At 37.6% G+C, this 24657-nt stretch overlaps 3 protein-coding genes and 1 pseudogene across 3 annotated transcripts; all 4 read right to left on the bottom strand.

Annotated features, from left to right (window-relative positions):
• Positions 1–4580: 4580 nt before the first annotated feature.
• On the bottom strand, positions 4581–5727 carry LOC141779307 (chemerin-like receptor 1; annotated as a pseudogene).
• Positions 5728–8380: 2653 nt separating this feature from the next.
• Positions 8381–10474, bottom strand: LOC141779287 (chemerin-like receptor 1). Its single transcript, XM_074654044.1, has 2 exons — positions 10390–10474; positions 8381–10106 (listed from the first exon to the last, which is right to left on the bottom strand). Exons 1-2 carry the CDS (start codon positions 10445–10447, stop codon positions 8980–8982), a joined length of 1185 nt encoding a protein of 394 aa, XP_074510145.1. The 5' UTR covers positions 10448–10474; the 3' UTR covers positions 8381–8979.
• Positions 10475–16335: 5861 nt separating this feature from the next.
• LOC141779308 (chemerin-like receptor 1) lies at positions 16336–18151 on the bottom strand. Its single transcript, XM_074654063.1, has one exon. The coding sequence runs from the start codon at positions 18143–18145 to the stop codon at positions 17033–17035; it is 1113 nt and encodes a 370-aa protein (XP_074510164.1). The 5' UTR covers positions 18146–18151; the 3' UTR covers positions 16336–17032.
• Positions 18152–20361: 2210 nt separating this feature from the next.
• LOC141779294 (chemerin-like receptor 1) lies at positions 20362–22066 on the bottom strand. The gene has a single exon (XM_074654049.1). It carries the CDS (start codon positions 21921–21923, stop codon positions 20817–20819), a length of 1107 nt encoding a protein of 368 aa, XP_074510150.1. The 5' UTR covers positions 21924–22066; the 3' UTR covers positions 20362–20816.
• Between the last annotated feature and the right edge of the window lie 2591 nt (positions 22067–24657).

Raw genomic sequence — 24657 nt, 5'->3', positions numbered from 1 at the left:
CGCAGTAATTCATGACAAAAAATCATGAATTCTCAAAAATTCTCATGACAAATTCCAGTTGTTCTGCAAGTCCACTTTTTCCAATGATTAATATGAAGAATAATTATTGTTTATTTATATAATTAATTTGTTTAACACAATAGACATGGGCCTAAAGATCTCTAATCAGTTTTTAGGTGAAACAAATGGTGGGGCAATCACACGTTACTCTTTTTTAGACAAATTTCTTCTGAAATTGAGAAACACTGACGTGCAACTGATAGTTTCGAAACTGTGTGTCAGTTTGAACGAGCACAAAACTTTCTCCCAAACACTACTGGCAGTACTTTATTATCAATCAAATAAATAAATATACAACAGTATGGCCTTGGCTGAAATGTTCCCACAATTCACCCACAGATCTAATGTCGCCTCTTTTTAATTTAAAAGTGACAAATGATGTAAACAATATCTTTCACACAGAAACTTACATAATGAAATTATACAGGAGGATCTAAATATTCTCATGGGTTTTTTCCCCCAAACAGCAATCACACTGTGTATTCAAACCTTAGACACAGTATTAGATAGATAGATAGATAGATAGATAGATAGATAGATAGATAGATAGATAGAGATAGATAGACAGCTTTATCTATCCATGGATCTAGGCCATATCTAAGAATGTTCATTATAAAATCGGACCGCTGCTGAAACAAAAGACCTCCTGAATCGTTCAGCAGAGCACTGAGGCATCACTAGTCGCTCACTGAATGAGCTTCTGAGTCCGTTAAAAACACCATGTAATGGATGACCTTCAAAATGCAGAACTGTTTTAAGTTTGGCCCTTGTCCTCTTTTCTACAGTGACCTCCAGTAAGTCTGTTGCAAGACCAATCACTGAGCCTGCCTTTCTGATCAACTTATTGATCCTGTTTTTATCATCCACAGTGATGCTGCCCCCCCAGCAGAGCACGGCATAAAAAAGAACACTAGCTAAAATACCTTGATAGAAAACATGAAGAACGGTCTTGCTGACATTAAAGCATCTAAGTTTCCTCAAGAAGAAGAGTCTCGACTGGGCCTTCTTGAATACAACATCAGTGTTCTTTTTCCAGTTTCATTTACTGTCCAGGTGGACACGTAGGTATTTATAGGACTGGACAATCTCAATCGGCTGACCCTTGATTACCACTTGGGAAACCTCCTCCTTCTTCCTTCTAAAATCAATAATCAGCTCTTTGCTCTTCCCAACATTCAGTTTTAAAAAGTTTTTATCACACCAGCTGACAAATGATTCAATCTTTGTTTTGTAGGCCAGGTCACTGCCTTGGTTAAGTAGACCCACTAGAGCAGTGTCGTCTGAACATGTTTGGATTTGACAAGACGCCTGACTCTGCCTGTAGTCAGCGGTGTAGAGTGTAAATAAAAAAGGAGATCAAACTGTGCCTCGTGGGGCTCCTGTTTTAGTTCAAATGCTGTCAGACCATTTTTTATCATGCCTAACATACTGAGGTCTAGATAAAAGATAATCTAAAACCAAGGCGATGGTTGTGTTGAGGTGTTTAAAATCCATCAGCTTGTTAGCTAAAATGTGTGGTTGAATAGTATTAAAAGCACTAGAAAAATCAAAAAACATCATCCTAACAGAGATGGCAGTTGTTTCAAGGTGGCTGTAAATACTGTGAAGCATAAAAAGTAGTGCATCATCTACTCCCACATCCTTCCTGTGGCTCTGACCTGTCTACTCATGATACAAAATGGTTAAAACTATCAAAATTAGATCCAGCATCCTAGAAAACATATAATTTGACACCAAGATCACTCAAATCGACCAAGAAGATGAATTCCTACGAGAGAAACCATTATTGGAAGTTTAATTTGGCGGCCATCTTGGATTTTCAAGTGGCCAATCGTTTATATTTGCTTAGTGACCCCTCGGCAATCATCATGCCAAATTTGGTGCGTGTATCACTTTTTGCACGATTTGACTGAAAAATGTATGTTATCCGCTCCACTATGTGTCGAGCTGGGTTAGCTAGAAGCAGCCTACAGTCTGTTCACCTCGCTAATTCACCACTCACTTAGTTAACGAGCGGCCTCAAGTACAGGTTACAGCTCTCAGTACAATTCTCAGTAACTTCGTCACTGTGAAAAACATGTCATCTTGGAGAGTCTCCAGTTGACAAACTCAGATATGTCATGCCCTCTCTGCATGCACAGAAAGATACCACTCTATCAAATTAAAAGCTTTATCAAAATAAAATAAAAATACATGCATGTGCAATATGCATTTTTACCATTATTCACATTCTTTAACCCATGAACTCAGCATTTTACCACACAATGAAAAATATGTATTTTAACCATGCATGAAAGAAATCATGAATTCTCAAAAATCCTCGTGACAAATTCCAGATGTACTGCAAGTCCACTTTTTTCAATTAAGAATAATTATTGTTTATTTATATAATTAATAATAACAAGATGGTTTTGGATGGTCTCTCTGGCCCATCTTTGAGCCCCTGGAGCATGTGGGTCTGGGTATTTTGTCCACCAAGAAGACCTCGATCCTCTTAGCCCTCTTCTAATGAAAGAGAGCAATGAGTTTGTCCACTTCTCCTGCATGTCCACCAGTGAGGATGGGGATGCAGTAGACTAAATTTCGTGCTATGACTTGTCTGTCTTCTTCAAATGCTATTTATTAGATGACTATGGATCGATGTGGTATGAGATCATATTTGCTTGATGTAGAGAGTGTAATAGCTCTGTTTCACTGTTTGATCCGGTCTCTGAACAGGTTATTTGCAGCATTTATCATTCATTGAGGGTTGCTGAGCAGTTTTATAAAATAGTAGGCTACTCCGTCCCTGCCACTGTTCACTTGAAAGCTGGACACATCGACTATGCTGCCTGTGTAGATTTATCTCTGCAAGCAAAAGAGAATATATCATTTACTGATATTTTATCTAAAGCAATGTTAGTATATGAGGAATGCACAAGCCTAGGTTATCAGTCCTTCCTGTCAGCATCACAGGTTACTCTTTCTTAACCAGATTTCCTCTGAAATTTAGAAACACTGATGTGCAACTGATATCTTTACTTTGGAAATGATGTGTCAGTTTGAACAACCACAAAACTTCCCCCCAAACACTACCAGCAGTACTTTATTATCAGTCAAATAAATAAATACACATTGATCGGTATGGCCTTGGCTGAAATGTTCCCACAATTCACCCACAGATCTAATGTCGCCTCTTATTAATTTAACAGTGACAGATGATTTAAAAAATATCTTTCACACAGAAAAATAACATTGTGAAATTATACAGGAGGATCTAAATGTTCTCATGAGTTTTTCCCTCAAACTGTCCAAACTATTTCACTAATAAAATGAACACATTTTCTGTAATTTATCAATGCAATGTTCACGTCCTTTTTGTAAAATAATTAGTGAACTATTCGTGATAACTTTTTTTTTTAATTTGTGAACAGATATAATTAGTGAAACATTATTTAAAAGTTTTCTGAATCTGCTCTTCTGATTTATAGAATATGATTTTACAGGGCAAACATTTCCAGAAGAATTAAATGTTCAGACTTAAGGCTGTGAGAAATAATAAAATAATCATTTAACTAGTAATAATAATGGTCCAAAATGATGTAAAATTATAGTTTTAAGTCAAAAACCTTCAAATTTTCTTGGGGGAGGACCCCAAACCCAATATCTCCTAGTATCTTTTATTCACTGTATAAATTCAGAATGTCTCTGTATAATAATGTAGGAGCATCCTGACTGGGAATCTGCTCCTAAAACCTGAATGAGGAGCTGACACACCTCAGCTCTGCATGTATACCTCCCTGTCTGGCTGGCTGCTGTTGATTCCAGCCTATAGACATCCATATAATATATTATAGAGTGATGCTGTAGGCTACAAATAACTCAGTTAGACACTTCAACTATTAACACTACAAACACACCACCTTATTATTGAAGTATTATAGGCCTACTATAGAAGGTGCATAGCCCAAGTATAATAATATAGCAATACAATCACAACTGATTATTACTGACACAGTTTTAACGCTTTAAGAAATAATGAATGAATAGGAAAACAACTGAAACATGATACGGCTTGCGTAAGGGTCATTGTGCATGCTTAACTGCTGGAAAGCATCAATACAGAGGAATCGTTAGTCACAGAGGCACGAGATGACAAGGAATCGGACAACTCAGAACCTGTTCTTAGCAGGAACCGGTTCTCTATTCCCATCACTAGTGTTTTCCCTGTCTGCCAAAGTGGCGGAAGGCCTGATGATTTCACCCGCCACTGCCAACAATTTACACGCAGGTGCTAATTTCAGACCCTGGACAGATTCATACATATCACAATATTCATAACCACAGTCATACAAAGAATAAGCATGCCATTCCTTTCCTGTGGTTTTACTTTGTGTTGTCTAAGTGTTAAGAAATAACAGAAAACCGTAGGAACATAAGTAGCTCATAGTAACCATGTAGGTATTTATCACACTAAAACAGATCTATTCTTTACAATTACAGGTGTAGAAATCATTTACAGTTGCAGTATTTGTTTATTCATATCATGGATAACTTCATACCACAGTGTCACTAACTGACTTATCATTGCTGCTGCTGACGACCGTAGACGTTTTGAAGGTGTGAGAGCATGAAACCTCTTACTGGAGGGCATTCTCCAAAACATTCAGGATGGGTTTATGAACTCTGTCTTTGAAATCTTGTCCCATGAACACATACAGCAGTGGGTTCAAGCCACTGTTGAGAAAGGCCAGGCTCTTTGCTATAGGACCACCAATAGTGGTGACAAGGTGTAATGTTTCACTATCATAAGTAGACCTGAAATTCAACATCTCAATTAATTGCATGATGTGAAAGGGAGCCCAACACAGAAAAAAAGTGGTGATAACTGCGGCGATAATCTTAAAGGGGCGACTTGACTTGCTGGCCAGGGTGCGGTTTCTTCTGATACGATGGATTATCACAGCATAACAGGAGACAATGACAGTGAAGGGGACAACAAATCCCAGGAGGAAGCGAGTGATGGTCATGGCCTCATCACGAAGCTGTCGCAGCTGATTCACAGACGGTGTTTCATCGTCATCAGAAAGAACATAGTTGGTGAAGCAGTTGATGATGTCGTCATTATTAGATGACGGCCCAGTGTCCCTGAAGATGAAGTCAGGAGTGCTGAGAATCAGAGCCAGTACCCAAACACCCAGACTCACATAGGATGCCTTGCGTACACTTCGGTGGTTCTGGGCCCAGACGGGCCACACCACAGACACACATCTGTCCACACTGATCACCACCAGAATGTAGACACTGGCAAACATGTTCAGGAAGATTATAACGTAATGAAGTTTGCACATGAACTTTGCCAAAAGGCCAGTGGGAATTCAAAGCCATGTAGGTCACACTCAGAGGCAGGAACGCTGTGAAGAGGAAGTCGGCCACAGCCAGGTTGAGGAACCAAACTGTGTTAACGGTTTTCTTCATCTTGAACCCGGTCACCCAGATAACCACTCCATTCCCGAGCACACCAAGAACAAAGGCCAGACAGTAAACAACGAGGGACAAGGTGTGGAGAGACTTTCTCAGCTCTGCATACTCGTCGTACAAAGAGTAATTTGCATGAGATACATCTGTTGTATTGATGTGATAGGAAGGTGCAGTAGTAATTTTCTCCATTGTTGTCTCGAGACCTGCAATGACATCATGAAAAATAAATGAAAAATGTTGATGAACTTTTAATGCCAGTCTCTTTTGCCAATTTGAAAAACGTCCTCTTTTTTTGCAAATATAAAACAGGAGCCAAAGTTGATGAATTATCAGAGTCTACTCACATTAAACAACTTTATCCTTCTTAAACAAGAAACACAAATATATATGTATATATGTATATGTATACATATATACATATATATATATATAGCATGGCAAATGGCACATTTTTCTTGGGCGCTACCCACATAATCAGCTGTGCTGCTCATCCCACAAATGCATGATCCTTACAAGTTGGACATCATTGTGAAGGTAAATAAACAGGCTTTCCAACCGTGTAAAATACAATGCCAATTAGCATTATAACAACAGAGAAATAATCCACCAAACAGAAGTTTCCGAACTTTTTCCCCCCCAGTTTATAGCAGAATAAAGCTTTCATAGACAGTCTTACATATAGAATAAGTGTGCCATTCCATTGTCCTGTTGTTCTGGGTTGTCTGACGGTTACGTCATATTTATTGATTAGACTATAGCCTGTCCTTACACTAAAGAAAACAGAAATATTTATCAAACTAGCAGTCCAAATTCAGGTGAATCACTTCCTATGGTGTCGGTATATGTAAGGCAACAACGTAGATTGGTGGCATCTGGGTGCTCATTAAGAAATATACATTCCAGGGGAATTTGTGTGGTGAAAATCACCTTACAGGCCAAAGGAGCAAAATTAAAATACAAAATCTACATCCAAAAATGGTGCAGATATAAACAACTGGGACTTGTATTGTGTTCGTGTTTTCTTTGCTGTTGTGTAAGTGACAGATGGAAAAAAACACAAAGCTCCCTTTGTCGACCAGACTTTATTTTTTTCTGCTGCTTGTGTTGCACAAATTTAACCATAAACTCATGTAATACTTATTTGGAAACAACAGCTGGGTTCCTTTTTTCTAGGAAATGTCATTTTACAATCTATTATGGTACATACTGAAGGCACTGCTGTGATTCAACGAGCAGCCGACAAACAAACGGCGTAGATCTCTTGTAGCCATTTGCTGTATGATTAAAAACATTTCACTACAACAAAGGTTTAGCTCACAAAAGGCATCATTACTCATTGTACAATATTACCATCAGTTCATTCCATCAGATTGTAAATACTGTAGGTGTAGATATGATCAGTTAGACAACCATAGAGTAAAACTCATATTAATTGAACTAAGTCAGGTTGGAATGCTTTAATCTTAGGTAATGGTTCTTGAGGGTCACTGCAGCTATCTGGCTGGTTTTGCTTTTTCTCTTCTTGTGTTTAGTTGCTTTTTTTTGTCTCCCTACCTTCATGTAAAGTGTCCTTGGGTTTCTTTAAAGGCCCTATATAAAGGCAAGTTATTATGGAAGGCAATAACGTAGATTGGTGGCATCTGGGTGCTCATTAAGAAATATACATTTCAGGGGAATTTGTGCAGTGAAAATCACCTTACAGGCCAAAGGAGCAAAATTAAAATACAAAATCTACATCCAAAAATGGTGCAGATATAAACAACTGGGACTTGTATTGTGTGCGTGTTTTCTTTGCTGTTGTGTAAGTGACAGATGGAAAAAAACACAAAGCTCCCTTTGTCGACCAGACTTTATTTTTTTTCTGCTGCTTGTGTTACACAAATTTCACCATAAATTCATGTAATACCTATTTGGAAACAACAGCTGGGTTCCTTTTTTTTCCCCCAGGAAATATCATTTTACAATTTATTATCTACAAACCGAATCATTAATTTACAGATTCATTGAAGAGTAAAAACAAGTTTCAATAAAACTAAAACAAAATACATTAGAATAAAGCTTTGATCGACAGGTTCAGGGTCTGAAATCTACTTTTTTCACTGCCTGCCACTGTGGCAGGCAAGTATTTATTTTTTTTGATCTGCCACTTTTGAAATATCGGCGCTAAATAATATTTTAGATCTGATGTCATTCAATGTTTAATATATTTTACAGAAAAAACATTATATGCATGGTAAATGACAGTCATCCAGTTACACCATAGCTTCCAGGGAGCCCTATTTTTCAGGTCAAGGAGGGTACTGTAGCCAGAACAAGGCTAGAACAAAGGTGCTGTAATTTATCAATGCAATGTTCACGTCCTTTTTGTAAAATAATTAGTGAACTGTTCGTCATAACTTTTTTTATTTTATTTGTGAACAGATATAATTAGTGAAACATTATTTAAAAGTTTTCTGAATCTGCTCTTCTGATTTATAGAATATGATTTTACAGGGCAAACACTTCCAGAAGAATTAAATGTTCAGACTTAAGGCTGTGATAAATAATAAAATAATCATTTAACTAGTAATAATAATGGTCCAAAATGATGTAAAATGCTTAGTTTTAAGTCAAAAACCTTCAAATTTTCTTAGGGGAGGACCTCCAAACCCAATATCTCCTAGTATCTTTTCTTCATACATATCACAATATTCATAACCACAGTCATACAAAGAACAAGGAGGCCATTCCTTTCCTGTGGTTTTACTGTGTGTTGTCTAAGCGTTAATAAATAACAGAATACATTAGGAACATAAGTAGCTCATAGTAACCATGTTGTCATGTTCTGGCTGTGCCAGTCTTTGTTATTAGTTATGTTTATGTGATTTTGGTTTGTGTTTGGTTTCTTTTATATTCTCATTCCAGTTTCCTGTTTTATTTTGTAATTCACTCCTCCTGTGTCTTGTCTGGTTTTACTTCCCACCTTTGTTTGTTTTCCCGCCTTTTGTTGATTGTCTGCCCCGCCCTGATTTGTTTCACCTGTGTGTAATCATGTCTTGTATTTAAGCCTGTGTGTTCCCCTCTGTCCTGGTCGGTTCGTTTGTCTCTCCAGCCCCGTCTACCTTGTCCTCCGTGTTACTTGTTACCTCCTGCTCTGATCCTGGTGTTCCTCGTGTTTCCCTGGTTTGTGATTTTTGGTTTTGTTCTTTTGTACTTTGTTCCCCTGTATTTTGTTCCCCTCCCTGCCTTTTGTTGTTTTGCCTTTGGTAGTTTTGGATTTTTCAGCTTGTAATTATTAAAGCTCGCTTTTATTTAAAACTATTTTTCCTGCCTGTAACTCTACGTTTGGGTTCCCCATTAAATTCACCCCATACATGACATGTAGGTATTTATCACACTAAAACAGATCTGTTCTTTACAATTCCAGGTGTGGAAATCATTTACAGTTACAGTATTTGTTTATTCATATCATGGATAACTTCATACCAAAGCGTCACTAACCAACTTATCTTTGCTTCTGCTGATGACCGTAGACTTTTTGCAGGTGTGAGATCGAGAAACATCTTCCTGGAAGGCATTCTCCAAAACCTTCAGGATGGATTTATGAACTCTGTCTTTGAAATCTTGTCCCATGAACACATACAGCAGTGGGTTCAAGCCACTGTTGAGAAAGGCCAGGCTGGTTGCTAAAGAATACCCAATAGTGGTGACAAGGTGTAATGTTTCACCGGGATAAGTAGACCTGGAATTCACCATCGCAATTAAGTCCATGATGTGAATGGGAGCCCAGCACAGGAAAAAAGTGGTGATAACTGCGGCGATGATTTTAAAGGGGCGACTTGACTTGCTGGCCAGGGTGCGGTTTCTTCTGATACGATGGATTATCACAGCATAGCAGGAGACAATGACAGTGAAGGGGACAAGAAATCCCAGGAGGAAGTGGGTGATGGTTATGGCCTTATTACGATGCTGTTGCAGCTGATTCACAGACAGTGTTTCATCGTCATCAGAAAGAGCATAGTTGGTTAAGCAGTTGATGATTTCGTCATTATTAGATGACGGTTTAGTGTCCCTGAAGATGAAGTATGGAGTGCTGAGAATCAGAGCCAGTACCCAAACACCCAGACTCACACAGGAAGCCTTGCGTACACTTCGGTGGTTCTTGGCCCAGACGGGCCACACCACAGACACACATCTGTCCACACTGATCACCATCAGAATGTAGACACTGGCATAGAAGTTCAGGAAGTTTATAGTGGTGACAAGTTTGCACATGAACTTGCCAAAAGGCCAGTGGAAATTCAAAGCTGTGTAGGTCACAATCAGAGGCAGGAACGCTGTGAAGAGGAAGCCGGCCACAGCCAGGTTGAGGAACCAAACTGTGTTAACGGTTTTCTTCATCTTGAACCCGGCCACCCAGATAACCACTCCATTCCCGAGCACACCAAGGACAAAGGCCAGACAGTAAACAACGAGGGACATGATCTTGAGAGACTTTCTCAGCTCTGCATACTCGTCATACAAAGAGCCATTTGCATGAGATACATCTGTTGTATTGATGTGATAGAAAGGTGCAGTAGTATTTCTCTCCATTGTTGTCTTGAGACCTGCAATGACATCATGAAAAATAAATGAAAAATGTTTCTGAACTTTTAATGCCAGTCTCTTCTGCTAATTTAAAAAAACGTCCTCTTTTTTTTTGCGCATTTAAAACAGGAGCTAAAGTTGATGAATTATCAGCCTACTCACATTAAACCACTTTATCCTTCCTAAACGAGAAACACAAATATATATATATATACATATATATATATATGTATATATATATATATAGTTTACATTAGATAAATTCAAAGGATGACATATTGTTGTTATAAGGATAACAGTTACCTTTCTCAATGATCATCAGTCGTTTGAGGATGTGTCTGCAGCACCAGTAAAGCCTCATGCTACTAATAAGACTCCTGATATGACGTCAGCGTCATCGAGGCGGGACCACATGTAGCACGCAGTAATTCATGACAAAAAATCATGAATTCTCAAAAACTCTCATGACAAATTCCAGTTGTTCTGCAAGTCCACTTTCTTTCATAGATTATTAAGAATAATTATTGTTTATTTATATAATTTATTTGTTTAACACAACACACATGGGCCTAAAGATCTCTAATCAGTTTTTAGGTGGAACAAATGGTGGGGCAATCATATGTTCCTCTTTCTTAATCAGATTTCTTCTGAAATTTAGAAACACTGACGTGCAACTGATAGCTTCGAAACTGCGTGTCAGTTTGAACGAGCACAAAACCTTCTCCCAAACACTACTGGCAGTACTTTATTATCAATCAAATAAATAAATATACAACAGTATGGCCTTGCCTGAAATGTTCCCACAATTCACCCACAGATCTAATGTCGCCTCTTATTAATTTAACAGTGACAGATGATTTAAAAAATATCTTTCACACAGAAACTTACATTGTGAAATTATACAGGAGGATCTAAATGTTCTCATGAGTTTTTTCCCCAAACTGTCCAAACTATTTCACTAATAAAATGAACACATTTTAACATTAATGTTACCTAATTGAGATTATCAGAACAATATCTATGCAGGGTGGAAAAAGATACTGGTAAAAACATTCAAAGAAAATCATAACGGACTAATGAGGTACCCACTTTGTTTACTAGAATACACTAATAAAGGGAAAAAAAGACTGGCGCAAATTAATTGATTTTAAACCTTTAATATCGCAGACAGTGCAACAAACCAGTTTGCAATATTAAATAAAATCACTCAATGTGCTGCAGTTTATAAAGTTTGCTGTGCTTGGTCTGAGAAGCACCAGATTCTGCAGGCGTTGAGGAGAGAACCCCCTTTTGACCTGGCCTACACTAAAATATGTAAAACATTTCCCTCTGCTGGTCAATTAATATAATGAAGGAAGTCTATAATAAGAAATAGACTATCAAGAGTATATCCTGTATCACTGTATGATACTAGAGAAAGAGATTCCAGGCTCAGTCTTTTGTTAAATTATATCGTGATTATACATCACGGTGGAGACTCCAAATAACGTTTTTATAATGTAAAATAATAGCAAGCAAAATAAACAATCATTTATGATTCAAATAATCAAATCAAATACAGAATAAGAATAAAGCTTTCATAGACAGTCTTCCATATAGAATAAATGGGCCATTCCCTTTTTCTGTTGTTCTGTGTTTTCTGACGGTTACGTCATATTTGTTGATTAGACTATAGCCTGTTCTTACACTAAAGAAAACAGAAATATTTATCAAACAATCAGTCCAAATTCAGGCAAATCACTTCCTATGGTGTCGGTACATGGAAGGCAACAACGTAGATTCATCTGAAGGCTGAGAAAATGAAGATTAATGTGAGATGCAGCTCAGCACTGTGTGTCAAGTTTTAATTAAGTTAATAATTGAGATTATCAGAACAATATCTATGCAGGGTGTAAAAGGATACTGGCAATAACTAACTTTGGTGAAAAAAGCATTCTCAAAACATTCAAAGAAAATCATAACGGACTAATGAGGTACCCACTTTGTTGACTAGAATACACTCGAAGGGAAAAAAAGACTGGAGCAAACTAATTGATTTTCAACCTTTAATATCACAGAAAGTGCAACCAATCAGTTTGCAATAAAATCACTCAATGTGCTGCAGTCTTTATTGTGGGAATGCTGATTCAGCATTCCCAGTATTGTTCTTCTAAGGTTTATTCAACTTCTTCAATAATCATCTATTTCTTCCGTTCCGTTTTTTGGCCTTTAACTAGTCCTGCATACTTTCAGCTACAGAAACCGTACAACTATCAAAATATTCAGGTCTTTAAGGACATTAGTGCTATTTCTTGACTTGTTTCAACTATTTATACTTTTTAAAATATTAAGCTTTTTCCAAATTTTTTTTTACAATTTAACTCAATGGAGAAAATCTTCAAATCCTCTTGAACCTACTCCACTTTGAAATGCTACTGCTTCCGTATACTTTCAGCTACAGACTTCATTTAAACTTTAAACGGGTTACAAGTCTTTGAACTATTAAGCTATGATTCAGCTTTTTGATAACTTTTACAGTTTTTCATTTATCGCAGTTTACATTTTAAGAAAATTTTCAGACCATTTCAGATTTTATAATGGGTGTGTATTGCGTGGGTCGTTAAGGGCTAGAGCGCGTGACATCATCGTTAGAGTGCAGGAAAGCTTTCAAATCTTTTGAAAATTTTCCGGACAAATTGCTCCGTAGCCACCAATTTTCCCTCTTAATAGAAATTTTTTTCATCAAATGTAGGAAATTTTGTGCCGGTCGCAGTCATGTAGCTATGGAATCAGTTTGACTTACACATTTGTCTCTAGGGTCCCAAAAGTGAGAGTAAGTCCAACAAGCCGCTCCAGAGAGAGCAATGTTAAATCAGACGGCAAATGTCTGACGGAAAGTTGACAATGGCACTTTTCTAACCTGCTCCCATGATCCCATTTTTGACGCCACACACAAAAAAACGACATCAATGCGTTCGGCAGAGACGCTTCTCTCTGATGATGACATTATTTTGCCGATTGGACTCACGGTTTTGTCTGAGAGACACTTTTATGACATGTATGTCTCTGGTTAACTTCTATTATAAACTGTCTCTCTGAGGGTGCAGTGGAGATCGCCACGGCAACGTTTGATTGCTGCTAGACAGCTGATTCATATTAGCCAATCAAAGCAGGCTGACTAACACACACACACACACACACACACACACACACACACACACACACACACACATAGAAGGTAACTGTATCTTAACAGGGAACTCAGGACAAGTTTTTTTTCAAAATAAAATCTCTATTGAGTAACTTTATCTACTATATTTTGTCTAACGACTTACAGTTTTAAAAGTTCTAGCTGCTACTACTACTTCAACTATTACTAATACTACTACTGTTGTTGCTGCTGCTACTACTACTACTACTACTACTACTACTGCTGCTGCTTCTGGTCCTACTGATTCTACCACTACTACTACAGCTGCTGCTCCTTCTGCTACTAATACTAGTACTACTACTACAACTATTACTAATACTACTACTGTTGCTGCTGCTACTACTACTACTACTACTGCTTCTGTTCCGACTGATTCTGCTACTACTACTACAGCTGCTGCTCCTTCTGCTACTACTACTACGATTACTACTACTATTGCTACTACTACTACTACTACTGCTTTTGCTACTAATACTACTACTACTACTAATACTACAGCTACTATTATTCCAGTGTGCCTAGAAGCACTTCCAGTGTGCCTAGAAGCACAAGGCAAAGCCTTGTGCAAAGCACACTGGTCTATTATCCTGCGGGCTTATTTTCTTCCGCTTCTTCTGCCTAAACTTTGCCGCGCTACTCCTCCGGCAGCGTTGCCAGCACAGGTACAAAAAGTACATCGAAACGTGCGGAATGATCGGGAATCGTGTGCTATGACCTGACTAAGACATTCGCGCAGCGGTTTCCGAGAAAATCGCGCGAAAGCGCGATTTTTTTGCTCCATTGGAATGCATTGAAAATCGACGTGAAGATTGCTCATAAACACTCCTCTTTGGGGCCATACAGAGTCGCCATACTTTAACGTAGAAACGTGATTAAAAGTTTAAACGGGTCACGAGACTTGGGACTTTATTTGGCCAAATGGAAATTTTTTGATAGCTGGCACGGTTTTCACGAAATCGCAGTTTACGTTTTGTGAAATTTTCAGACCGTTTCAGATTTTATAATGGGTGTGTATTGCGTGGGTCGTTAAGGGCTAGAGCGCGTGACATCATCGCTAGAGTGCGGGAAAGCTTTGAAATTTTTTGAAAATTTTCCGAACAAATTGCTCTGTAGCCCACAACGTCCACTCCTCATACACAATTAATACATCAAAACGTAGGTATTTTTGTGCCGGTCGCAGACATGTAGCTATGGAATCAGTCGGACTTACACAATTTGCGACACATGCCTGAACATGAGAGCAACTGCAGGCTTCGCTCCCATAGGGCCCCATATTAAATTTCACAGAATGTTTTGGATCAGAGAAAAAAGTTACTACTTTTCGAAACTGCCGCCGAGGTCACATTTTTGAAACTACAGACCCAAATGTCGCACCATTTGTTCATCAGAGACTCCTAACTGGTCTCATGAACAATCTAAGCGATAGGAGTCACGGTTTCTGTCGTAGAAGTACTTTTATGACATGTACGTCTCTGGTTAACTCCTATTATAAACTGCCCCACTGCAGCAGTGGCCAATCACCACGGCAACTTTCGATAGCTGCTAGACAGCTGATTCACATTAGCCAATCAGAGCAGGCTGACTAACACACCCACACACACACACACACACTATTTACTGTATCACGCCATTTCAGTGAGCCAGCATGCTGTAAACCAGGCTTCAATGGATCAGGGCCATAATTAATGTGATCAATTACACCTGTGATTAAAAGCCCCCAACTCTCATTGTATGATAACAGGAACTAGGTATTCACCTACTTTTCAAAATAAAGTCACTCAACTCTTACTGTTTGTTAACAGGAAACTAAACACTCCTCACGGCCCCCCAATCACCATGGCAACCACTGACAGACACGCACGCAGCGAAAGGGTCTACAGTGATGACCTCACTATGGACCTCAGACAGTCTGAATCTGCCACCCCCTCCACACACACACCACCCCTAGCCCCCACCCATCCCCCCAGCACCAGGCACACTGGTCAAAATTTCTTGCGAAATTTTCTAGTTACTACTACTGTTACTGCTACTACTACTACCAGTGATGTTACTGCTACCACTACTGCTACTATTACTACTGCTCCTGCAGCTGTTCCTACTGCCTCAACTACTACTACTACTACTACTACTATTACTACTATTACTACTATTACTAGTACTACTCTTACTACTACTACTATTACTACAACTCCTACTACTACTTTCCACCCAAATACCACTTACTGTGTAACAACTTATAGATTTTAAAGGTTCATTTCACCCAATACTACTCTCTCTCTCTCTCTGTCTCTGTTTGTGTTTAGCAATGCAGTTCATCTGTCTGATATACATACAAAGCATTTCTTCTTTCCGCCTATTCAGGAAAATTCAAATTTACCACTTTTGACAGTATTACAGTTTAGCTTCCAGCTTTTCTAGCAATGTATTTCAGCTCTTAGCTTCTTTAGCTAATGCAGTTCAGCTTCCAACTCTGCCAGTTGTACATTTCATCTTCTAGGGTTTATAGCAGTGCAGTGCAATGCATTTGAGCTTTAACATTTTTAGGCAAGCCATGTCACATTTCTGCATTTTCAGCAAAGCTTTGCAATAAATTTCAGCTGTCAGCATTCCCACGCATTTTCAGCAGGAAATGCATTTTCTAGTTTCCCTCTAAAGTTTGCTGTGCTTGGTCTGAGAAGCATCAGATTCTGCAGGCGTTGAGGGGAGAACCCCCTTTTGACCTGGCCTACACTAAAATATGTAAAACAGTTCCCTCTGCTGGTCAATTAATATAATGAAGGAAGTCTATAATGAGAAGTAGACAAGTATATATAATAGAGTATATCCTGTATTACTGTATGACACTAGAGAAAGAGATTCCAGGCACAATCTTTTGTTAAATTATATTGTGATTATACATCACGGTTGGAAGGTCCAAATAACATTTTAATAATGTAAAATAATATAAAGCTAAATAAACAATAATTTATGATTCAAATAATCAAATCAAATACAGAATAAGAATAAAGCTTTCATAGGCAGTCTTACATATAGTATAAATATATATAACATATATAAGTGGGCCATTCCCTTTTTCTGTTGTTCTGTGTTTTCTGACGGTTATGTCATATTTATTGATTAGCGTATAGCCTGTCCTTACAATAAAGAAAACTGAAATATTTATCAAACTAGCAGTCCAAATTCAGGTGAATCACTTCCTATGGTGTCAGTAAATGGAGGGCAACAACGTAGATTCATCTGAAGGCTGAGAACATGAAGATTAATGTGAGATGCAGCTCAGCACTGTGTGTCAAGTTGTTCTAGTCATGAATCAGAAATAAACATGAATGAATTAATAGATTAATTAATAAATCAATCAATTAATTAATTATTTAAAATGAATTGTAAAAGTGTATAAGGGTTTAAAACATTATGATCTAAGTATATGATGACCATACCCATGCGCTATTATGTCTCATAAGTTGTTGCAGCAATTTTTGGTTGATACCATTTGTTACACAGATTTGGTGCAAAATTTAACCATTTCTTACCACTCAAGAATTGATAAAAATGATCAATAGACCCTCCACAATACCACATTAAGACACCAAGACCTTGAGGAACACCATCGAAAAAGCCATGCTGTGATTTGGTACATAATTAGCTCATAGTAACCATGTAGGTATTTATCACAATAAAACAGATCTGTTCTTTACAATTAAAGGTTTGGAAATCATTTACACTTACAGTATTTGTTTATTCATATCATGGATAACTTCATACAGAAGTGTCACTAACTAACTTATCATTGCTTTTACTGATGACCGTAGACTTTTTGAAGGTGTGAGAGCGAGAAACCTCATCCTGGAAGGCATTCTCCAAAACATTCAGGATGGATTTATGAACTCTGTCTTTGAAATCTTGTCCCATGAACACATACAGCAGTGGGTTCAAGCCACTGTTGAGAAAGGCCAGGCTGGTTGCTATAGGAGTCCCAATAGCAGTGACAAGGTGTAATGTTTGTCTTTGATAAGTAGGCCTGAAATTGACCATCTCAATTAAAGCCATGATGTGATACGGAGCCCAGCAAAGGAAAAAAGTGGTGATAACTGCGACGATGATCTTAAAGGGGCGACTTGACTTGCTGGCCAGGGTGCGGTTTCTTCTGAGACGATGGATTATCACAGCATAGCAGGAGACAATGACAGTGAAGGGGACAACAAATCCGAGGAGGAAGCCTCTGAGGGTCATGGCCTTATTACGAAGCTGTCGCAGCTGATTCACAGACGGTGTTTTGTTGTCTTCAGAAAAAGCAAAGTTGTTTAAGCAGTTGATTACGTCCTTATCGAAATGCGACGGCCCAGTGTCGCTGAAGATGAAGTTTGGAGTGCTGAGAATCAGAGCCAGTACCCAAACACCCAGACTCACACAGGACGCCTTGCGTACACTCCGGTGGTTCTTGGCCCAGACGGGCCACACCACAGACACACATCTGTCCACACTGATCACCATCAGAATGTAGACACTGACAAACATGTTCAGGGAGTTTATATTGTAGGCAAGTTTGCACATGAACTTGCCAAAAGGCCAGTGGAAATTCAAAGCTGTGTAGGTCACAATCAGAGGCAGGAACGCTGTGAAGAGGAAGTCGGCCACAGCCAGGTTGAGGAACCAAACTGTGTTAACGGTTTTCTTCATCTTGAACCCAGTTACCCAGATAACCACTCCATTCCCGAGCACACCAAGGACAAAGGCCAGACAGTAAACAATGAGGGACATGATCTTGAGAGACTGTCTCAGCTCTGCATACTCTCCATACAAAGTGTCATTTGCATGAGATACACCTGTTGTATTGATGTGATAGAAAGGTGCAATAGTAATTTTCTCCATTGTTGTCTTGAGACCTGCAATGACATCATGAAAAATAAATGAAAATGTTTCTGAACTTTTTATGACAGTCTCTTGTGCCCATTTAAAAAACGTCCTCTTTTTTTTGTACATATAAAACAGGAGCCAGAGTTGATGAATTATCAGTCTACTCACATTAAACTACTTTATCCTTCTTAAACGAGAAGTAGGTTAGTTTAAACACACACACACATATACATATATATATAAAGTTTACTTTAATTAAATTCAAAGGATGACATATTGTTGTTATAAGGATAGCAGTTACCTTTCTCAATGATCATCAGTCGTTTGAGGATGTGTCTGCAGCACCAGTAAAGCATCATGCTATTAATAAGACTCCTGATATGACGTCAGCGTCATTGAGGCGGGACCATATGTAGCACGCAGTAATTCATGAAAGAAATCATGAATTCTCAAAAATCCCCGTGACAAATTCCCGTTGTACTGCAAGTCCAATTTTTTAGGTGGAAAAAATGGTGGGGCAATCATATGTTACTCTTTCTAAATCCGATTTCCTCTGAAATTTAGACACACTGACGTGCAACTGATAGTTTCGAAACTGTGTCTGTTTGAACGAGCACAAAACCTTCTCTCAAACGCTACTGGCAGTACTTTATTATCAATCAAACAAATCAAATAAATACACAACAGTATGTTCTCATGAGTTTTCCCCCCCAAACTGTCCAAACTATTTCACTAATAAAATGAACACATTTTATCATAAATGTTACCTAATTGAGATTATCAGAACAATATATCTATCCAGGGTGTAAAAAGATAGTGGTAATAACTGACTTTGGCAAAAAAAACATTCTCAAAACATTCAAAGAAAATCATAACGGACTAATGAGGTACCCACTTTGTTGACTAGAATACACTCGTAGGGAAAAAAAAGACTAGAGCAAATTAATTGATTTTCGACCTTTAATATCACAGAAAGTGCAACAAACCCTCTTCCATTATTAAATAAAATCAACGTGCTGCAGTCTTTATTTCCCTCTAGAGTTTGCTGTGCTTGGTCTGAGAAGCACCAGATTCTGCAGGCGTTGAGGAGAGAACCCCCTTTTGACCTGGCCTACGCGAAAATATGTAAAACAGTTCTCTCTGCTGGTTAATTGATATAATGAAGGAAGTCTATAATAAGAAATATACTATTAAGAGTATATCCTGTATCACTGTATGACACTAGAGAAAGAGATTCCAGGCACAATCTTTTGTTAAATTATATTGTGATTATACATCACGGTGGAGAGTCCACATAACATTTTAATAATGTAAAATAATAGCAAGATAAATTAACAATCATTTATGATTCATATAATCAAATCAAATATATTAGAATAAAGCTTTCATAGACAGTCTTACATATAGAATAAATGGGCCATTCCCTTTTTCTGTTGTTTGTGTTGTCTGACGGTTACGTCATATTTATTGATTAGACTATAGCCTGTCCTTACAATAAAGAAAACAGAAATATTTATCAAACAAGCAGTCCAAATTCAGGTGAATCACTTCCTATGGTGTCGGTATATGTAAGGCAATAACGTAGATTGGTGGCATCTGGGTGATCATTAAGAAATATACAATTCAGGGGAATTTATTTGTGCAGTGAAAATCACCTTACAGGCCAAAGGAGCAAAATTAAAATACAAAATCTACATCCAAAAATGGTGCAGATATAAACAACTGGGACTTGTATTGTGTGCGTGTTTTCTTTGCTGTTGTGTAAGTGACAGATGGAAAAAAACACAAAGCTCCCTTTGTCGACCAGACTTTATTTTTTTCTGCTGCTTGTGTTGCACAAATTTAACCATAAATTCATATAATACCTATTTGGAAACAACTGCTGGGTTCCTTTTTTTTCCAGGAAATATCATTTTACAATTTATTATCTACAAACCGAATCATTAATTTACAGATTCATTGAAGAGTAAAAACAAGTTTCAATAAAACTAAAACAAAATACATTAGAATAAAGCTTTGATCGACAGGTTCAGGGTCTGAAATGAACTTTTTTCACTACCTGCCAATGTGGCAGGCATGTATTTTTTTTTTTGCCAGAACAAGGCTAGAACAAAGGTACTGTAATTTATCAATACAATGTTCTTTTTGTAAAATAATTAGTGGACTGTTAGATTTTTTTATTATTATTTGTGAACAGATATAATTAGTGAAACATTATTTAAAAGTTTTCTGAATCTGCTCTTCTGATTTATAGAATATGATTTTACAGGGCAAACATTTCCAGAAGAATTAAATGTTCAGACTTAAGGCTGTGATAAATAATAAAATAATCATTTAACTAGTAATAATAATGGTCCAAAATGATGTAAAATGCTTAGTTTTAAGTCAAAAACCTTCAAATTTTCTTAGGGGAGGACCCCAAACCCAATATCTCCAAGTATCTTTTATTCATACATATCACAATGTTCATAATCACAGTCATACAAAGAATAAGGAGGCCATTCCTTTCCTGTGGTTTTACTGTATGTTGTCTAAGCGTTAAGAAATAACAGAAAACCTTAGGATCATAATTAACTCATAGTAACCATGTAGGATTTATCACACTAAAACAGATCTGTTCTTTACAATTCCAGGTGTGGAAATCATTTACAGTTACAGTATTTGTTTATTCATATCACAGATAACTTCATACCACAGTGTCACTAACTGACTTATCTTTGCTTTGGCTGATGACTGTAGACGTTTTGTTGGTGTGAGAGTGAGAAACCTCTTCCTGGAAGGCATTCTCCAAAACATTCAGGATGGATTTATGAACTCTGTCTTTGAAATCTTGTCCCATGAACACATACAGCAGTGGGTTCAAGGCACTGTTGAGATAGGCCAGGCTCTTTGCTATAGGATACCCAATAGTGGTGACATGGTGTGATGTTTTGCTATCATAAGTAGGCCTGAAATCCCCCGTCCCAATTAAGTTCATGATGTGAAAGGGAGCCCAGCACAGGAAAAAAGTGGTGATAACTGCGGCGATGATCTTAAAGGGGCGACTTGACTGGCTGGCCAGGGTGCGGTTTCTTCTGATACGATGGATTATCACAGCATAACAGGAGACAATGACAGTGAAGGGGACAACAAATCCCAGGAGGAAGAGGGTGATGGTTATGGCCTCATCACGAAGCCGTATCACAGACGGTGTTTCACTATCAGAAAGAGCAAAGTTGTTGAGGCAGTCGATGGTTTTGTCATTGTTAGATGACAGCCCAGTGTCCCTGAAGATGAAGTATGGAGTGCTGAGAATCAGGGCCTGTACCCAAACACCCAGACTCACAAAGGACGCCTTGCGTACACTTCGGTGGTTCTTGGCCCAGACGGGCAACACCACAGACACACATCTGTCCACACTGATCACCATCAGAATGTAGACACTGGCAAACATGTTCAGGAAGATTATAACGTAATGAAGTTTGCACATGAACTTGCCAAAAGGCCAGTGGGAATTCAAAGCTGTGTAGGTCACTCTCAGGGGCAGGAACGCTGTGAAGAGGAAGTCGGCCACAGCCAGGTTGAGGAACCAAACTGTGGTAACGGTTTTCTTCATCTTGAACCCGGTCACCCAGATAACCACTCCATTCCCGAGCACACCAAGGACAAAGGCCAGACAGTAAACAATGAGGGGCATGATCTTGAGAGACTTTCTCAGCTCTGCATACTCCTTGTCGTCATACAAAGAGCCATTTGCATGAGATACATCTGTTGTATTGATGTGATAGAAAGGTGCAGTAGTAATTTTCTCCATTGTTGTCTTGAGACCTGCAATGACATCATGAAAAATAAATGAAAAATGTTTCTGAACTTTTTATGACAGTCTCTTGTGCCAATTTAAAAAACGTCCTCTTATCTTTTGCGCATATAAAACAGGAGCCAAAGTTGATGAATTATTAGTCTACTCACATCAAACCACTTTATCCTTCCTAAACGAGAAACACACACAAACACACAAACACATATATATATATATATATATATATATATATAGGATGACATATTGTTGCTGAACTTTTTATGACAGTCTCTTGTGCCCATTTAAACAACGTCCTCTTTTTTTTGTACATATAAAACAGGAGCCAGAGTTGATGAATTATCAGTCTACTCACATTAAACCACTTTATCCTTCTTAAACGAGAAGTAGGTTAGTTTAAACACACACACATGTACATATATATATAAAGTTTACTTTAGTTAAATTCAATGGATGACATATTGTTGTTATAAGGATAACAGTTACCTTTCTCAAAGGTTCATCAGTCGTTTGAGGATGTGTCTGCAGCACCAGTAAAGCCTCATGCTACTAATAAGACTCCTGATATGACGTCAGCGTCATCGAGGCGGGATCATATGTAGCACGCAGTAATTCATGAAAAAAATCATGAATTCTCAAAAATTCTTCTGACAAATTCCAGTTGTTCTGCAAGTCCACTTTCTTTCGTTGATTATTATTAAGAATAATTATTGTTTATTTATATAATTTATTTGTTTAACACAACACACATGGGCCTAAAGATCTCTAATCAGTTTTTAGGTGGAACAAATGGTGGGGCAATCACATGTTACTCTTTCTTAATCAGATTTCTTCTGAAATTTAGAAACACTGACGTGCAACTGATAGCTTCGAAACTGCGTGTCAGTTTGAACGAGCACAAAACTTTCTCCCAAACACTACTGGCAGTACTTTATTATCAATCAAATAAATAAATATACAACAGTATGGCCTTGGCTGAAATGTTCCCACAATTCACCCACAGATCTAATGTCGCCTCTTTTTAATTTAAAAGTGACAGATGATTTAAAAAATATCTTTCACACAGAAAATTACATAATGAATGTAAACAGGAGGATATAAATATTCTCATGAGTTTTTTCCCCCAAACTGTCCAAACTATTTCACTAATAAAATGAACACATTTTATCATTAATGTTACCTAATGGAGATTATCAGAAAAATATCTATCCAGGTTGTAAAAAGATACTGGTAAAAACTGACTTTGGCAAAAAAAGCATTCTCAAAATATTCAAAGAAAATCATAACGGACTAATGAGGTACCCACTTTGTTGACCAGAATACACTAATGAAGGGAAAAAAAGACTGGAGCAAATTAATTGATTTTCAACCTTTAATATCGCAGACAGTGCAACAAATCAGTTTGCATTATTAAATAAAATCAATCAATGTGCTGCAGTCTTTATTTCCCTCTAGAGTTTGCTGTGCTTGGTCTGAGAAGCACCAGATTCTGCAGGCGTTGAGGAGAGAACCCCCTTTTGACCTGGCCTACACTAAAATATGTAAAACATTTCCCTCTGCTGGTCAATTAATATAATGAATGAAGTCTATAATAAGAAATAGACTATCAAGAGTATATCTGTATCACTGTATGATACTAGAGAAAGAGATTCCAGGCTCAGTCTTTTGTTTAATTATATTGTGATTATACATCACGGTGGAGACTCCAAATAACATTTTAATAATGTAAAATAATAGCAAGATAAATTAACAATCATTTATGATTCATGTAATCAAATCAAATATATTAGAATAAAGATTTCATAGACAGTCTTACATATAGAATAAATGGGCCATTTCCTTTTTCTGCTTTTCTGTGTTGTCTGACGGTTACGTCATATTTGTTGATTAGACTACAGCCTGTCCTTACACTAAAGAAAACAGAAATGTTTATCAAACAAGCAGTCCAAATTCAGGTGAATCACTTCCTATGGTGTTGGTACATGGAAGGCAACAATGTAGATTGATGACATCTGGGTGCTCATTAAGAAATATACATTTCAGGGGAATTTGTGTGGTGAAAATTACCATACAGGCCAAAGGAGCAAAATTAAAAGACAAAATCTACATCCAAAAATGGTGCAGATATAAACAACTGGGACTTGTATTGTGTGCGTGTTTTCTTTGCTGTTGTGTAAGTGACAGATGTAAAAAAACACAAAGCTCCCTTTGTCGACTAGACTTTATTTTTTCCAGGAAATGTCATTTTACAATTTATTATCTACAAACCGAATCATTAATTTACAGATTCATTGAAGAGTAAAAACAAGTTTCAAATAAAACTTAAACAAAATACATTAGAATAAAGCTTTGATCGACAGGTTCAGGGTCTGAAATCTACTTTTTTCACTGCCTTTTTCTTTTTTTTTGCCAGTCAGAAACTTTATCTACCACTTTTGAAATCTCTGCGCTAAATAACATTTTAGATCTGATGTCATTCAATGTTTAATATATTTTACAGAAAAAACATTATATGCATGGTAAATTACAGTGATCTAATCACACCATAGCTTCCGGGGGAGCCCTATTTTTCGGGTCAGGGAGGGTACTGTAGCCAGAACAAGGCTAGAACAAAGGTGCTGTAATTTATCAATACAATGTTCACGTCCTCTTTGTAAAATAATTAGTGAACTGTTCGTTTTTTTATTTGTGAACAGATATAATTAGTGAAACATTATTTAAAAGTTTTCTG

Source organism: Sebastes fasciatus, chromosome 12 (assembly GCF_043250625.1).
Source record: "Sebastes fasciatus isolate fSebFas1 chromosome 12, fSebFas1.pri, whole genome shotgun sequence".
Lineage (NCBI taxonomy): Eukaryota > Metazoa > Chordata > Actinopteri > Perciformes > Sebastidae > Sebastes > Sebastes fasciatus.
Note: the sequence above shows the minus strand (reverse complement) of the source record. Positions and strands in the feature narration are given on the sequence as shown.

What these genes read in the sequence shown, in the direction of transcription:
- LOC141779287 (XM_074654044.1), bottom strand. Translation starts at nt 10,447, where the DNA reads ATGAGGCTTTACTGGTGCTGCAGACACATCCTCAAACGACTGATGATC. An exon ending in ACTGATGATCATTGAGAAAG is followed by an intron (nt 10,107 to 10,389) that starts GTAACTGTTATC and finishes ATGTCATTGCAG; the next exon opens with GTCTCAAGACAACAATGGAG.
- LOC141779308 (XM_074654063.1), bottom strand. Translation starts at nt 18,145, where the DNA reads ATGGAGAAAATTACTATTGCACCTTTCTATCACATCAATACAACAGGT.
- LOC141779294 (XM_074654049.1), bottom strand. Translation starts at nt 21,923, where the DNA reads ATGGAGAAAATTACTACTGCACCTTTCTATCACATCAATACAACAGAT.